This window comes from Dreissena polymorpha, chromosome 3 (assembly GCF_020536995.1).
Source record: "Dreissena polymorpha isolate Duluth1 chromosome 3, UMN_Dpol_1.0, whole genome shotgun sequence".
Classification (NCBI taxonomy): domain Eukaryota; kingdom Metazoa; phylum Mollusca; class Bivalvia; order Myida; family Dreissenidae; genus Dreissena; species Dreissena polymorpha.
In genome coordinates, this window is record NC_068357.1 from 142125951 (window position 1) to 142144294 (window position 18344).

The 18344-nt window shown below is 35.5% G+C and overlaps 1 protein-coding gene across 1 annotated transcript; it reads right to left on the reverse strand.

Moving 5' to 3' along the window:
* Positions 1–355: 355 nt before the first annotated feature.
* LOC127871728 (centriolar and ciliogenesis-associated protein HYLS1-like) lies at positions 356–18269 on the reverse strand. Its single transcript, XM_052414880.1, has 10 exons — positions 18131–18269; positions 16688–16791; positions 16040–16135; positions 15549–15646; positions 9067–9260; positions 8641–8696; positions 5882–5979; positions 4888–4930; positions 3178–3359; positions 356–1480 (listed from the first exon to the last, which is right to left on the reverse strand). The coding sequence occupies exons 2-10, from the start codon at positions 16788–16790 to the stop codon at positions 1346–1348; spliced, it is 1005 nt and encodes a 334-aa protein (XP_052270840.1). The 5' UTR covers position 16791; positions 18131–18269; the 3' UTR covers positions 356–1345.
* Positions 18270–18344: the final 75 nt, after the last annotated feature.

An 18344-nucleotide genomic window follows, 5' to 3' on the forward strand; every position in this document is an offset into this window, starting at 1 on the left:
TGATAATGTTATAGAGGTGATGATGTTTTATGATAATAATTGGTCATATAAACTTCAAAGATGTTGACAAACTGGATACTTCTAGTTATATTGGGCACTATGCAGATCTTTACGCACAGTGTATGGAAAACAGTAAAAAACAATTTGGTCAAGTGACTGCTCCAAGCCAATCTAATCATAAAATATTTAGAAGGCAAGGAATAATATGATGCAATGTGACATCAAAGTGCTACAAAAAAACATCAAAATAAAATACAGAACCTGAAGTATTTTTGCCTTAGTAACATTTTTTTTTCCAATTTAAAACACTCTACATTATACCAGGAAGATTGACTTCAAAGAAAAATAGCCAACATACATTACTCAAAAGTGTTTATTACAAACAATAAAAATGTTTTTCTTGCTAAAATATTCATGATTAACAATGATCAAACAAATACCAGTAAACAAGCATGAATTAAAAAAATATATCGTGGACGGCATAGAAGAAAGGCAGTTTTCGGTCAAGAAGTCTATATTTTTATAATTTGAGATTAACAGAAAGTTATGTTTGGAATAAATTTTGCGAAAACAACAGAACAAGTGTACTTTAGTTGCCTGACACATTGTGTAAGTTCTTGGTTATGAATATGTATGTACACAATAATTTAAAAATACTTATTTACACAACATAGCCATTTTACATGTAAAATACAAATTCATCTACCCTGCCCATAAACAGGGTTGTCTGGTTACACAAGTTGAGAGCTTAAATGCTGTCAATATAGGTTATGTATTAAAACAAAGGCTGATGTAAACACTTGATGGAAATTCTTGTAACTAAATGATACAGTCTCCACCTCAATTTCAGCCTGCAAAACATATTCTAAATGTTGGCCACACAACTAATCAAGTTTTTAATGTTAACATTATCTCAACACTACTATAGTAAAATGCTACAACAGACATAGCAAATTGTCAAAACATTTATGTATTGACTAACAAATAAAGAAACCAATTTTAAGTAACGATGGTCTAGTGACAGGAATGTAAGTCCTCATTAACCCCAGTCTCGGTATTCAGCAAAGAATCCATGATGTGGAACCAAATCCTTCACCATGTCCATGCATATTCACCATCCTGGCTTAAAGCATGTGATAAAGTGCTGTCCAAGATTACCTGGTAGCATGTCCAGTCCGCACAGGCTAATCAGGGATGACACATTCCGCCTCCCTGTCCAGAATGTATCCTCCCTGCTTTACCTGTGTAGACTGCATGGGCTTATCTGAGACAACCCGTTAACACACATGGTTTAAGCCCAGTTTTCCCAAGAATCAGCTCATATTGTTCCTATTTAACCCCCGTCTTAGTATTCTGCAAAAAATCCATGATGTGGCAGTTGACCCTGGGCCATGTCCATACGTATCTGCCATCGAAGACCCTGGCGTTTCTTGTCAGATGGGATTGTGTACTTATTGGGTACATACACTTTCTGGGGCTTCTGTGAAATATTATAACACAACATTAATTTCACTGATGAAATGTAAACATAGACTTACACAGCTGAGGCTATGTTAAAAAATGTTTTCATCTCTCTTTCCAGTACAATGGTTTAGATGATAACTGAAGGACTTAAAATTTCCAGGCATATCACAGTGATCAGTTTGCATACATTTCTTGTGAAAGCTGGTTAACCAGTTCTTAGTGCACATACTAATGTCAGTAAACGACAACTACCCTGACAATAAGAGGGAGAGAATTGCCCTACAAATAATATGAACAATCCTCACACAAATAATATTTTTAATTATGTGGCCAGGGCACTGAACCTTCAATCTTAAGTTTTAACCTATTTATTTTAGCTTGATTGCATAGAAAGCCTAAGGCTTATTTGAAATTTATTTGAGACTAGAACTAGTTCTTTGTGTCTATGGGGGAAATCTTAAAGCCGGTATATATGATTTTTTTTGTGTTTAATTGTAATATATTGATAAAATATGTTACAATAACATAAAATGGACAAGAAAAATTATACATTAAAGCCGAATTTCATAAAATGCAGCAAAGACAAATTAGCGCCCCGAGCCGATTGTGATGTACGTATTTTCCTACAATAACCGAAGCATTCGTCTTTGTATTAAGATTGGAGTTAGTGTTCGTGTGTCGTATAAATAGATATTGTTGCAGGAATTCAAATAAACCGTTACACTAAATTTAGATTCACATCGTACATGTATGGTATACATCCTGGCGAATTCGGCTGTACAGACGTTTTCAATTTCAGAATTAAATATCTGGCTTATTTCGCATTTTTCGACACATGTTCTTCTTAACTTTTATTTTAATTTATATTGAAATATATATATAATAAGTTTTTTACACATTTTATATAAATTCATAAATATTTGACAAAATCGTATATACTCGCTTTAAGAACGCTCCTACATTGGGGATTGAACTTATGACTTCCAGATCGCTAGGCAGTCTTTGGATCAGCAGTTAACAGTCAAAGTAGTCTAATGAATGAGACGTTGAATGTGAAATGAGACAAATTTGAATAGGAACCCAATACAAACTTTTTTTGCTACATGTCCAAGTTATGAATAAACGAGTATATACATGTATTACGGTAGACTTAGTTTCCAAATATATGTTTTGGTACTACACAAAATGTGTCTGACTCTCTTCAATTTATTAGTTGTCTTTCTACAAAACCAATTAAGTGTTGACATTCAAAGAATGATTTGAACAATCATGCATGTATATTGCAGACAGTGATTTTAATATCATTGTTGCATAATCTCATATAGATTTTATTTTAAATCCCTTGACAAACAACCATAGAAAAACAGAACAGCAGAAAGGAATACCTTAAAGACCAAACCAAGCATTTCTGTGTACTGGTAAAACCCTAGAAAATAAATGAACGTTGCTCTGGGAAAACAGATCACGATGCAGATTAGCCTGTGATGTCTGCACAGGCTAATTAGGGATGGCACTTTCCTATTTTATGGTATTTTTCATTTAAAGAAAGTCTCTTTTTATTGACAATCCAATTAAGACCGAAAGTGTCGTCCCTGATTAGCCTGTGCAGACTGCTCACACAGCCAATGTTGGATGAACATTCACACAAAAGCATTAAGCCCTTTTTACCCAGAGTGATGCTTAAATGTACCCCTAGAGAAATGTTATGGTCACCTTCTCATAAACGACGTCCTGTGCCAGCATCTGTTCCCGTACGTTCCAGCGAAGGTTTTTGTGATTCTTCTCCCCTGGCGCCTTCTGTACATCCCAACTCTGTCTAAAATGCTGGTACCGCGCCACTGGGTCCGACTTCTTGATGTTTTTTGTGTGCGGATGTTCAGGCCGACGCAATATCACTGCAAGTTGTTATGATCTTGAGTTGTGTTTCCATGATGTATTATTACATCAACAAACATTTTGAAAGTTCGTATCATGTCTTGAAGATGCAATATTAATGTAAAAAACATATAAATATACCTGGAATTGTGTTTTTAATCGACAGGACACTACGGTGATGACAATAAGCACACTCAGCAAGTCAAGGGAAATAGTCAAAGTAGCTGCTTCAGGATGGTGTCGGCCACAGTCATGTGACCACTTTAAGATGGTTGGGCCATAAATATTTACGGTACCAAGCGTGGCCTAAAAGAACCACTTGTAAATCAGATCGTTCAACCCACTGTATTCCTTGTCTAACTGCAGATTCTTCAAACATACACAATGTTTATTTCCTGCTTGCATTTAATCACATTCTGCACTAAAGAATGTCAAACAAATCAATTTTTGTAATCACAATAACTTTTTCCATACAGTTTCATACACTTGACACCTTCCTCTTATGTGATTACCTAATTTCTAGCTCTTTGTTAATAAGTAATTTATTTTTATTTAATGTAAAATTAATACGTACGCAGGAAAGCTCAGTTTAAGAGATATCCTTAAATCTAAATGTTATTTACAAATCCATATTTAATCATGTCTTTGCTACTTTAATGTTGTTAAGTATGAATTAGCAATCATTTAATCAGCAATAATTATTCAACCTTGTGTTACATTCTTTGATGTCAATTTTTTTAAGTGTCCCTTATCCCAGGGGGAGTCGGCCTAGTCTGACCGCGAATAGATCCATTTTGCAGACTGCAATGTTTTACAAAAGGAATTAATATGATTATCCTGAACGGCACTAAATAGACAAAAACAAGAAACCGTCGGAAACGGGTGATGCTTCCCAAAGTTTTTTTTGTCACAATATTGCACTATATATTCAGATAAAAGGAACTGTCTTGAGGGGCATAACTTTCGACAAAATAATACGATGGATGGTTTAGCAACTTAAAAATTTCAAAGGGCCATAACTCTCTAAATAAATCATCTAACCAGAACCCACAAACAACATGCCCATCTTCTCAAGGTAGTTAAGCTTCCCATAAAGCTTCATTGAATTCCAGTCAGTAGTTGGGGAGAAATAGCCCGGACAAGAATTGCACTATATGTACAGTTTATAGAAAATTTCAAAGGGCCATAACTCTGTGAAAAATCATCCGACCAGAACCGGCTGATAATATGCACATCTCCTCTTGGTAGTGAAGCTTCCCATAAAGTTTAATTTAATTCCGGTCATTTATTGCTGAAAAATAGCCCGGACAAAAATTGTGCACAGACGGACGGACACACGCAAGGACAGACGAAGCGGCGCCTATATGCTCCCCCCAAAAATTTTGGGGAGCATAAAAATCGCCACGCGTTTTTGCCAAATGATTATTTTAATCGCAGACATTGCCAAAAAATTTGCAATCGGCGACTTTGCGAACAACAGCAGAATCTCTGACAGACAGTGTGTATCATCACTGAATATCTTCCAGTAAAGAGAAAGGAGATACTTACCAGAGGCAGGTCTTTGATCATCTGGAGACAGTCTGTATGGGGGCTAAAACATAAAACAAGGGCTGTTTGTAAAACATGCATGCCCCCCATATGGGCTGTCAGTTGTAGTGGCAGCCATTGTGTGAATATGCTTTTTGTTGCTGTGACCTTGACCTTTGACCTAATGACCTGAAAATCAATAGGGGTCATCTGCCAGTCATGATCAATGTTCCTATGAAGTTTCATGATCCTAGGCGTAAGCATTCTTGAGTTATCATCTTGAAACCATTTTACTATTTCGAGTCACTGTGACCTTGACCTTTGACCTAGTGACCTGAAAATCAATAGGGGTCATCTGCCAGTCATGATCAATGTACCTATGAAGTTTCATGATCCTAGGCCTAAGCATTCTTGAGTTATCATCCGGAAACCATTTTACTTTTTTTTTGAGTCACTGTGACCTTGACCTTTGACCTAGTAACCTGAAAATCAATAGGGGTCATCTGACAGTCATGATCAATGTACCGATGAAGTTTCATGATCCAAGGCCTAAGAATTCTTGAGTGATCATCTGGAAACCATTTTACTATTTTGAGCCACTGTGACCTTTGACCTTGTGACCTGAAAATCAATAGGGGTCATCTGACAGTCATGATCAGTGTACCTACGAAGTTTCATGATCCTAGGCCTAAGCATTCTTGAGTTATCATCCGGAATCCATCTGGTGGACGGACAGACGGACCGACAGACAGACAGGAGCAAAACTATATACCCACTCTTCTTCGAAGGGGGGCATACAAATAACTTTGAAAACAACCTATAATACTGGGTATGTTTTTATACTGTAGATAACAATGTACAAGTAACTATATATGAAGAATGGAATGCTGTTTTCTTTGGTAACTTTGAGAATAGTTACCATTCACTTTCAAGAAACATTAGATTTATCATCGATCTTTTCTGTTTACTATGTACATTTATTAACTGAGCAAGATTGGTCAGAAAGGCAAGTCACCTGGTTGGTGGCTGACTGGGGTCGTTTCTTATTAAAGAAGTCCACACGATCCACTATGCCAAGCTCCCTCAATCGTTCATTGATATCCTGGAGACTGCCTGCAGGGGATATAACCAGTGACATAAGACGTCCATATATCTGCTCTCATTAGCATGTATTGTGCTAGTCAATTGAGACATTGTGTAAACATTTATACAGAATCCATGTGTCCATGCAGTTGTAAAGTGTATAACTTGGCAGGCATATCTGCATATACAAGTTGCCAATTATTTCAAAAGAGAAACTGCATAGATTTCAGTGATTTGAGCGATCATTGCTGGCCTAAATCCAAGCATTTAAAAACTTATGCCATTATCAGCAAAGAATCTGGGCCTTTCAAAAAAAAAAAATTACTTTATATTGTACTTTGGAATACTAAAAGAAATAATGTTTATGATTCTATATCCAATAAATTCATCCAATCGGCATTCTTCATATGTTCCACGTGACCGTCCAATATATTCCGGTATTGGATCCAAAAAGTCTGTATTTTTTCCATATTGGACAGTTGAGTACAAGTGCACTAAGCAATTGTTTTATAACGATAAAAGCCGTTACCGAGAAAAAGTATCCTAATCTACTATAATCGACTCACACGGGCGCTTGTCTTGAAAATAGCATAGATGCAATTAAAGCATTTTAAAATCAAAATTAAAATGAAACAAGAGCTGAAGAAAGGGATATAGAATAAAAAGCTTATTAGACGTTTAAACTGTACAATACGTGATATATTTGGACTCGCACACAGTTTGAAGTCATATTGGACTCGCCTAATGGCTTGTCCAATAAAACGTCAAACTGTGTGCTCGTCCAAATATATCTCCGTATTGTACAGTGAAACGTCTAATTACCTATAATAACATTACCTTCGCTCTAGGAGTGAAATAACGTTACGCTCAATTTTGTTTATTACATGGGTGTTATTACACTAGTAATATAACTGTGAAATGATGTCATTTTTTAAATGAAATGACGTCATTATTCCAGCGAATTTCTTCAGTTAAACTCTTTTACTATGTGAATAAACAGTTAAAAGAGCATAAAATAAAAAGAAAATTTGTTGGTCATGTTATAAATAGAATCTTAGATTCGTGGTCATTTTGTATTAAATTTATTAAACTCGTCATCTAAATAAAGATAAAAGCTCTGCAAGCCTCGTTTTTATCTTTATTAAGATGACTCCTTTAATAAATTCAATACAAAACAACCACTCATGCAAGATCCTACATTTATAAGAATGTCCCAGGTCAGCAAATAAGACGTGAAGACTCAGCCATGACCTGTAAATAAACTCTGACGTACACACACATATAAGAATGTATAGTGCACAGCCTATTAACTCTGACATACACACACATATAAGAATGTATAGTGCACAGCCTATTAACTCTGACATAAACACACATATCAGAATGTATAGTGCACAGCCTATTAACTCTGACATAAACACACATATAAGAATGTATAGTGCACAGCCTATTAACTCTGACATACACACACATATCAGAATGTATAGTGCACAGCCTATTAACTCTGACATAAACACACATATAAGAATGTATAGTGCACAGCCTATTAACTCTGACATACACACACATATAATGTATAGTGCACAGCCTATTAACTCTGACATACACAAACATATAAGAATGTATAGTGCACAGCCTATTAACTCTGACATACACACACATATAAGAATATATAGTGCACAGCCTATTAACTCTGACATACACACACATATAATGTATAGTGCACAGCCTATTCACTCTGACATACACAAACATATAATGTATAGTGCACAGCCTATTAACTCTGACATACACAAACATATAAGAATGTATAGTGCACAGCCTATTTACTCTGACATACACAAACATATAATGTATAGTGCACAGCCTATTAACTCTGACATACACACACATATAAGAATGTATAGTGCACAGCCTATTAACTCTGACATACACACACATATAAGAATGTATAGTGCACAGCCTATTAACTCTGACATACACAAACATATCAGAATGTATAGTGCACAGCCTATTAACTCTGACATACACACACACATATAAGAATGTATAGTGCACAGCCTATTAAATCTGACAAACACACACATATAAGAATGTATAGTGCACAGCCTATTAACTCTGACAAACACACACATATAAGAATGTATAGTGCACAGCCTATTAACTCTGACATACACACACATATAAGAATGTATAGTGCACAGCCTATTAACTCTGACATACACACACATATAAGAATGTATAGTGCACAGCCTATTAACTCTGACAAACACACACATATAAGAATGTATAGTGCACAGCCTATTAACTCTGACATACACACACATATAAGAATGTATAGTGCACAGCCTATTAGCTCTGACATACACACACATATAAAAATGTATAGTGCACAGCCTATTAACTCTGACATACACACATATATAAGAATGTATAGTGCACAGCCTATTAACTCTGACATACACAAACATATAAGAATGTATAGTGCACAGCCTATTAACTCTGACATACACACACACATATAATGTATAGTGCACAGCCTATTAACTCTGACATACACACACATATAATGTATAGTGCACAGCCTATTAACTCTGACATACACACACATATAATGTATAGTGCACAGCCTATTAACTCTGACATGCACACTGTGACACACATATAAGAATGTCAAGTGCACAGCCTTACCTAGGTCACTCTCTGTCATGGACTCGTCTATCCTCTTTGAACCGTCTTTTTCTTTCCTGATAATAAATTTAAGCAAGACATAAAATGTGTACTCTAACATAACAATATTTAATTACATGAAGACCTTAAGCCATTTATAGTGCTATTCACATAATGATATGTTTACAGCAACTTCATAGGCTTAACAAGAAAATAAGCCCTGCCCTGGGAAAACAGTGTTAATGCAGGAGCATAAAGTGTCCCAGATTGCATTATGCACAGGCTAATTAGACGGCACTTTACACTTTTATGGTATATGTCGTTAAAAGAAAGTCTCTTCTTAGCAAAAATCCAATTATGATGCAGTGTCTGACTGCACAGGGTAATCTGGGACGACACTTTAAACACATGCATTAAGCCTGATTTTTGTCACAAATCCATCCTGACCTCAATATTTTCCGTTTCATCATTTTCCTTTCTGAATCAGCCTCAGACACATCATCTGGCAAAGACAGCTGTGAGAGATCAGTCTCCTCCTTGTACAGGCTGAAGTGAGAGTCCGGCTTACGGGGTATATGGTGAACCTCCGTTGGAGAGGTTGATCGGACCATGTTTTCTTTTCCACTCTTCCATTCCGCATACTGAATGTATAAATGTAACAAAAATGTGTTAGAATCGCTCTGCATACTTATCATTGAGGTGTTAGAAAAACATGTCAGTTTCATTGGTACAAAATAACAAAAAAAACACAGAAAACTATTAACGAAAGGGCCTGAAAGGCCCAAAGTCGCTCACCTGATATACAAAGGATCTGACTTGCTCAGTGCAGCCCCAAGTTATCATTATTAGGGTGAACTATAAATGTAACTTTTGGAATGCTTACAAGGTTTTACTTTAGCTATATTAGGATAAATTCCCAGACCCCTGGCAGCTATGTTTTTCAACAGAAAGGAAATTTTCTGAACTGGTCCAAGATAGCATTAAAACATGCTCTGACCAAGTGTTATGAAAATTTGACAATAAATGTGACTTTAAGAGTGTTAACAAGTTTTTACTGTAGCCATATAATGAAAAATGTCCCACCAAATGTCGGCCATGTTTTTCTACCAACAGGAACCATTTTCGAACTCGTCCAAGATATCATTGGGACAAATCTAGTGTAACTCACAGGCCGTTTTAGCGTGGCGGGGCACCATGCCCCTTTTTTGTAGCGCCACGCTGCCCCCTTTCAAAGCAATTTAGCACCTAGCCCCCTTTCCAAAGGCCGCCGTCCTGCCCTTTCAAGAGCACCTGCTGTTTTCTGCCGTACGCCCTTATTGATAACATCTTAATGCCCCTTAACTAAACTTCTAAGCCGACTAGTACCAGATTATGGCCCTAAGGCAGCAAAGATTCGCGCGATTGTGAATTAGTGGTGCGTGAATAACCACGTGTCAATATCAATCGATAATTTCAGTGGCTTTGTCATACACTAATCGATCTGTGATGTGTATTTCCTCCACGATAAAATTGTGGACAGTTACTTCAGAGACTTTTTATGAAAACCTTGATGTTATCAATGTGGAAATTTTGCATTCTATGCATCATTCAGTATTAAAGCATATATTTTTACGCGTAATTAAATTAAAAAACACACAAACAAGTAATATATTTATCGTTATCGTCTTTAAGATAATTAATTATTGAAACAATTACTGTTACATGTACTAATTCAACATAATGCAAATCTTGAATTAGGGGGACGTTTTATACGATTTTACGTTGCATTGCGCACCTGTCGCTTACATCATTTTAACAAGATGGCCGACTTTAAACAATTAAATTGTGACTCTCAGCAAAAATGGCAAATTACGATCAAATTAACGATAGAAATAATACATTTACAAGGGATTAATGAAATGCCTGTGATAATCAACGATGCATGAAAAGGTTTTCGATACCAACAACATATTTATTAGTAATCTACTCAGGGAATGTATTTCATGGAAACGAGTGTTTGCAAATTGTTAGCGTTCACTCGCAAAGTTAAAACATCTGACAAGATTATCATCAGAAAATAGGATAAGACAAACATGTTTTCATTTACTAGTATATGCTAGTGGATCTGTGTATGTTTTCATTTACTAGTATATGCTAGTGGATCTGTGTATAATCAGATTCATATGCATAGATTGCTTTATTATGTTTGTCGTGCTGTAAAGTTTATTTAAACAGCATGAAAATGAAATGGATCATTGCAAGATAAATATATTAAAAATCAAAGTAAGTTAAATACATCAATTTCCATAAAATGTGCTTTTTATATTTTTATGTTTTTCCACAACTGCCTCTGATTGGATTATATGTTTCTGAAACTTTCACCCAAAACCAGTTTTCGACGGAACGTTTTAAACCTTTTTTGCCTAAACTGCTTGTTAGAATGCCTTTTTTGAAAGAAATGTGCCATGCCCCTTTGCGCTCCTGGGAAAAACACTAAAATCTTGTGACAAAGTTTCATGAAAATCGCACAATAAATGTGGCTTCAAGAGTGTTAACAATGTTTTACTATAGCCATGTTTTTCAACCAACTGAAACCATTTTCGAACTAGTGTTTTTCCCAGGAGGGCAAAGGGGCATGGCGCATTACTTTCAAAAGGGCATTTTAGTGCGCAGTTTAGGCAAAAAAGGGCAAAAACGTTCCCTGAATACCTGAATTACGGGGCAACATGTAATCGCATCTGAAGTAGTTGTGGACAAAATAACATATAAACAAGCACATGTAGTGGTAATTGATGTATTTAACTTACTATGATTTATATTAATATATTTACCTTGCAATGTACATTTAAGTTCCATGCTGTTTCAATAAACTGTACAGCACGACAAACATAGTAAAGCAATATATGCATATGAATCTGATTATACACAGATCTACTAACATAGAAATGAAACCATGTTTGTGTTATCCCATTTTCTTACAATAATCTAGCCAGATGTTTAAAATAACATTGCGGGTAAATTGATCGCTAACAATATGCAAACACTCGTTTCCGTGACATACATCCACCAAGTAGATTACAAATAAATAAATAATGTTTTTGCTATCTAAAACATTTTTATGCATCGTTTATTATCACAGACATTTCATTAATTCCTTCTTAATGTATAATCTCCATTGTTAATTCGATTGTTTACGACCTTATTTGCCATTTTTGCCGAGTCGCAATTAAATTCTGTATAGTCCGCCATGTTGTTCAAATGTCAAATGATGTAAGCGACAGGTGCGCATAGCAACGTTAAATTGTATACGCGATTCGCATTTTGTTAAATTAGTATACGTCACAGTAATTATTTCAATAATAAGATCTAATTATCTTAAAGACGAAAGCGATAAAGAATAAATTTGTTTGTGTTTTTAAATGTAATTATGCGTAAAATATATGTTTTGATATAATTGAATAATGCATGCAATGCACAATTGCCACGAGAATAACATCGAGTTTTTCATCAAAAGTCTCCGAAGTAACGATTTTATTGTGGAGGAGTACACATTGCCGGCCGAAAAGTGCGCTTGGTATAACATAGCCTCTGGCATTATCGATTGATACTGACACGGGGTTATTCACGCATGACTAATTCACAGCTTTGGAGCGGTCTACCTATAAATCGAGCACTGTAATATATTAAATCTGCTCAAATAATATAGTCGATTAGACGTTGACGTCTCTCGAGTAAATCAAGCACAGTCGGAGCGTCACAGACAATCAAGGACGCTGATTTTGCGGACCAAGTTAGATCGTAAGGCAATAAAGATGTTATCGATAAGGGCGCGTGGCGAAATTTGCCTTTGAAAAGAAGGGCGCGTGGCGAAATTTGCCTTTGAAAAGGGCAGCGTGGCGATCCGGGAGGGCGGCGTGGCTTTTCGCCACGCTAAAATGTCCTGGGAAAAACACTACGAACTCATCCAAGATATCATTGGGACATATCTTCTGATTGAGTTTCATGATGATCTGACAATAAATGTGGCCTCTAGAGTGTTAACAAGGTTTTTCTATAGCCATATAAGGTAAAATGCCCCGCCTCCTGGGGACCATGTTTTTCAACCAACTGGAATCATTTTCGAACTCATCCAAGAAATCATTTGGACACATTTTGTGACCAAGTTTCATGAAGATAGGAAGATAAATGTGGCGTTAGGAGTCAGGGTTGTCATTATGATTGTAAACAAAGGATTATTTTGGAATAGTAACCGATTTGGCCGGGGGTCAAGGGGGGGGGGGGGGGAAAGAATTCTACACATTTTAGGGACAAAAAAAACTGCTATTCTCAGAGCATAAAAAGTTAAAATGAGGTCTAAAAAGAATAGAAAATTTTAAGATTTTCATATTTTTAGTATACTGTACAATGTAAAAACATATTATATTGATAGATCTTTGCATGTTCCAATTCTATCCATTAACGGATAATCCAGTTTTATTACGATTTCTTTTTTTCAAAACCAAATTACGGCCAATATTGACGATGAATGTCGTCCGCCATTTAACGCAAGTGCATATACAAATTGAATTGTGGGATTTGGGATTCCCATTGAACATGCGTGAATCACGTGACACGGTTTGAGAGCATTGAGAGCCGTTTATATTTAGTAATTACGACAAATCAACGACTCAATCTAAACTGTTACATGTACCTCCTTTCAGAAAAGTTTGCGAAAGTGATAGTGAAGTTCTGAGAATAAAAATGCGTCTTTCTTTAAATTTTACTGAGTACTTTTCATTCCGGATCGAGATGTAACGTGTCAGGTCATTCATGCATGTAGACCTATATGTATGCGTAGTTTGGCAATCTCAAAACACGTTATTTACCTACTTATTACATTATGTGTTATGAACATTTGTTTAACAAAATGCCTTTTTTAATTTCAGTATTTTAAAATACGTATGATTAAATGTGCTATCCAAAATCATTTTCAGATTTCATTATTCACGGAAAATTAAGAAAATTCTAGCAACAGAGACACATTTCTCGTGTTTTTCATGTAAAGATGAAAATCATGCCAAAATTAGACTTCATGTATAACATCACGTCATTCTTCCTCGGGGAAAGCGTGGACTTGAATATTTAGATGCTGAATAACAACTTCGTAGCGCAGAGGTCGCTGATATCTTTTATTTTGGTAGAACATCGAAGAGCATTTTTTAATATGTGGAAACATTTTCTCTAACTAAAAAAACTAGTTAATTACGCTCTACAGTGCTACATTCGTTGAGATAGGTCAGTTATAATCTGTGAAATGTACAGCTATTTGATAGAGTTTCACGTGGGGTCGGCGTGTATTCGGCTGCCTGAGCGCTGATTGGTTGACGTGCTTTCCAAGAAGAATTTGATTGACAGCTGGAAAATCAATATTGGCCACTCGCTGAGAAATTCATTGAAAGGGGCCTTTTCACACATTTTGGCATATTCAGTTTGTCTTTAAATGCTTTATATTGATAAATGTACACATTGGATCTTAAAAGCTTCAGTAAAAAATCAAGTATAAAATTTTAAAAAAAGGGAAAAAAAAGTAGCCGGTACCAGGGCTCGAACCAGTGACCCCCGGAGTCCTGGAGTAAGTCAGAATTCAATACGCATTACCCCTCTCGGCTATTCCGCCAAGTTTACACACTTTTAGTATTTTATACCTTATATAAACAATCTTCGTAGTTTCGTAAATTTAAACGACAACAGAACTCTCCAAATTATTCAATCGTTTCGCGTTGCAACCTTTATAATTTTTTAGGTTTTCAAATCATCAAAAGATACATATAATAGATATATTGGACTATGGTAAATGTTCAGTAATACTGTTTCCTCACAAATATCATAACTAAAACGAAAATTTGCGAATCTGAAACATCTTTTTTCAATTCTGTCAATTTACCAAACCGTGAAAAGATCCCTTGAAAACAGTAGCTCTTATGCGGAGTTAATGGACTGAATGAATGACCGGGCGTCGCTCTACTATACTACGGTTATTCCTCGTCAAGTATTGTCGGTTTGCGTGATCAAAACTTCCGATCGCAATTTTAAAGATTCAGGAAAAACAAACGATTTTTTTGCGATTTTAACCGATGAATTTGATCGGCAATCGGTTAATAATGACAACCCTGAGGAGTGTTAACAAGGTTTTACTATGGCAATATATGGCCATATAGGGAAAATTGCCCCGCCTCCTGGCAGCACTGTTTTTCAACCTACTTGAACCATTTTTTTAACTTGTCCAAGATATAATTGGGACAAATCTTCTGACCAAGTTTCATGATGATCTGACAATAAATGTGGCCTCTAGAGTGTTAACAAGGTTTTACTATAGCCATATAGGGAAAAATGCCCCGTCCCCTGGGGGACATGTTTTTCAACCAACTGGAATCATTTTCGAACTCGTCCAAGATATAATTGGGACAAATCTTCTGACCGAGTTTCATGATGATCGGACAATAAATGTGGCCTCTAGAGTGTCAGCAAGGTTTTACTATAGCCAAATATAGCCATTCAAGGAAAAATGCCCTGCCCCCTGGTGGCCATGTTTTTCAAGCAACTGTAACCAATTATTATCTCGTCCAAGATATCGTTGAGATGAATCTTCTGACCAAATTTCATGATTGGACAATAAATGTGGCCTCTAGAGTTAACAAGGCAAATGCACTAGGCACAACGTACAAAAAGCAATCATATTTTGAAACCATTATATTTTCTAAAAAAGCCTTTTTTATATGAAAGGAATTATATCCCCTAAACAGGCTATTCAAAGTTTCATACCAATTTAATTATGCATTACAATCTTAAGTCGTAAATTTTTTTCATAAATTAATTACAAATTTGCACTAGTGTTTCTGTTTAAAACACAATAACACAAATTGTTCAAGACACAGAGTGCAAGCATTTAACTTCCCATTATGTTATTGTACCTGTCTTCTGTCTGCTGCCAGGTCGCGTACCTGTCTATCAGAGGGACGTTCTTCCAACGGAACCCTTGCGTGAGGATTTGCTCCTTGTATGCTATGATCTGCCATGGAATGGTTGAGTATATTGGAATATAATGTTTTTAAATACAGGCAAAATAAATACTTTTTAAAAATTCTACATCATTTTAGATTTATCAGCCTTTTGACTTCCATAGCATTCATTATAAAATTTAAACTAATGTTTTGGTAGTGATGTGAAGGCTTTATGTATTTTGTCTTTTGGAAAAAAGCATTCATGACACAAAGTATTCTGTTAAACCAACTTCATGTAACAGAAAGATAGCATTTTCACTGACAATTTCAGAGTAAATTTATGCATATGATTATGAGCTAATTTGACAAGTGACATATCTTTACTTTACAGTGATGAACAAAATGCGATCTCATGATTCAGTTGTTCATTCCTCTGTAAATCAATTAAATAAAGGTTTTACCATTGAACAATGATGAATCTTGCAGCTTGTGAGATGAAAGGCTTGTGTTTTGTGAACTCTGCTTGCTTCTTTCATGCGCTATCAACTTTCCGAGATCTAAAATGGTTACATACTGTGAATCTTTAACAACACCAATACAACTTGTTTACAATTTTATGATAAATTGAGTCTTTGCAAATAATAATGTTTTCTTTCATTCAAATTTAAATTTTGGCCAGTAATAATTAACATGTTACCAGACCTTTACCCAGTCATTGATATGTAATATTCTTTCACGCTACTTATCTTCGCAATATATTCTGTAACAAACACTTAAATGGAAATACATTGTATCTAGGATCACATGATGATGCTCAAAGGGGGAAAGCTAAACAGCCCAGACAGGCAGTGGCAGCTTACATTTTCGAATACTTAAATAAATTTTAAGAATTTCTTAATTGAAAACTTGTATTTAAGACTATTTAAAATAATATGTGCCTTAGCAATTAAAGATTTGCAAACAAATATTTCTAATTTACAAGAGATTTTTCATTTTTTGCTTGACAATCCAAGAGGGCATGAGCAGGGTGAGGAATTCTGCTATTTTGCTTCAGACCTTTACTTAAACTTGAACAGCTTACAACTTTTATGGCTCCATGTAAGAAATACCTTTCTTAAACTCAGCCAGTCTTGAAGTGGGGACATTATGATACCCAAGCTTGGCCAGTTCCTCTCTTATCTCATCATCTGTGAACTCCAAATCATCGTCCATCCTGAAAATTTTGGATTTGTACATGTATATACCTGTCAGGGCCCTCAATCCATTTTATGTGGTTGCTACCCTCATCAGGGGGAATTTTCGCGGCGTTTCGCTTTTGGGGGGATTTTTTTACTTACTCTCTCATTATAACATTTGTACATGTTTGCACTATATTCGTTACTTTTTTCATAATTTAGTATGTTTGACAAGATTAAATTGAAATAGAATTGAGATATAATAATCATGAGACACATCTTATTAATTTTTTTTAATTTCAGGGGAAATTTTTCCCCCCAAAAGGGGGGAAAAAGTATACATGAATGTACTTTTCAGGTGGGGGACTGCGGCCGAATTTCGGCCACAGATATGATAGATTGAGGGTCCTGCCTGTAAACAATTAAAAATACAAAAACCTTACAATTTATATGATAGTTAAATAAGATATAAATTCACATTTAAAACAAAATGTACCAGTAATATTTATTACAGTAAATCAACTAGAAATGGCGCGGCCGTGGCCGACACGTATCCCCACACTGCAGCTTTTGACCCAGGGGTCAGATCAAAATTCCAAATAGTGCACTGTCACACTTATGCTCAAATCTACCATGTGTTTAAGTTTCAAGGTTCTAGTGCTAATTGTGTAGGAGGAGATAGTGGCCAGCAGGACAGATGAATGGCCGGCCGGCCGAGAAACCCCCCCCCCCCCTCCAATACGGAGCATAGGGATAAATACATGAAAGTTTTGTGTCTAAAATTGTCTGCAATTTTGTGCAAGTTCATTCTTAATGAAGAGTACTGAAAAAAAAGAATGTCATAGGCATTTGTTTGGATTATTTCAGTTTAAGTAAGATTTGAAATGCAATTATACTGGTTTTTTTCTTATTTAGTCATGTGTGTATTTTATATATTTTCAAAATTCAAGCATAGTCATGTTAGTAAAACAAAAACTAGGGGCGCATGTGTACGAGTCAGACATCATCTCAAGAGCTGCTTTCTTAATGTAAACCAAGTGATTGAAATTATGCTACGCTCGATGTAAGGGAATGGTAGGATATATGCTGAACGCACTTGTAGGCTCCAATAAGTTTTTGACCTTTGTGGGTATATCTTAAGACTGATGCCCCTGGAGCTAGATCTGTCAGCTTCATTAATTCACATCTTCATAAATTGGCTTACAATTCGAATAAACTTCGAGTCTTTGGATACTTTCAGATGATTTCATATACAATAAATATATCAAATCAATCAGTGCAACAAGCACAAACTTGAATTACCGCAAATTTCCACTCTTTACGTTGGATGAGAACTAATAAAATAAAAAAAACTCTGTGTCATTGCAAACAACTTACTTTCATGCGTGCTCGTCTAAAACCGTAAATTATTGCAATTTCTTTGGAAGTAAACTAAAATGTCAATGAATAGAAAACTGTTTTTAATTTCTTTAATATTTAACCGCTTATGTCAATAACATTAGCAATAATTTTTTTTATCACAGAATATTGTCACAAAATATTATTTGTAGTAAAATTAAAAACACAAAAAACAATTGTGTTTTTGTTTTAT

Coding starts and splice junctions, on each gene's coding strand:
- LOC127871728 (XM_052414880.1), bottom strand. CDS start 16,790: ATGGACGATGATTTGGAGTTCACAGATGATGAGATAAGAGAGGAACTG. Junction 5,980..8,640: donor CATGACAGAGAGTGACCTAG/GTAAGGCTGTGC, acceptor TATCCCCTGCAG/GCAGTCTCCAGGATATCAAT. Junction 1,481..3,177: donor AGGACGTCGTTTATGAGAAG/GTGACCATAACA, acceptor AATATTTCACAG/AAGCCCCAGAAAGTGTATGT.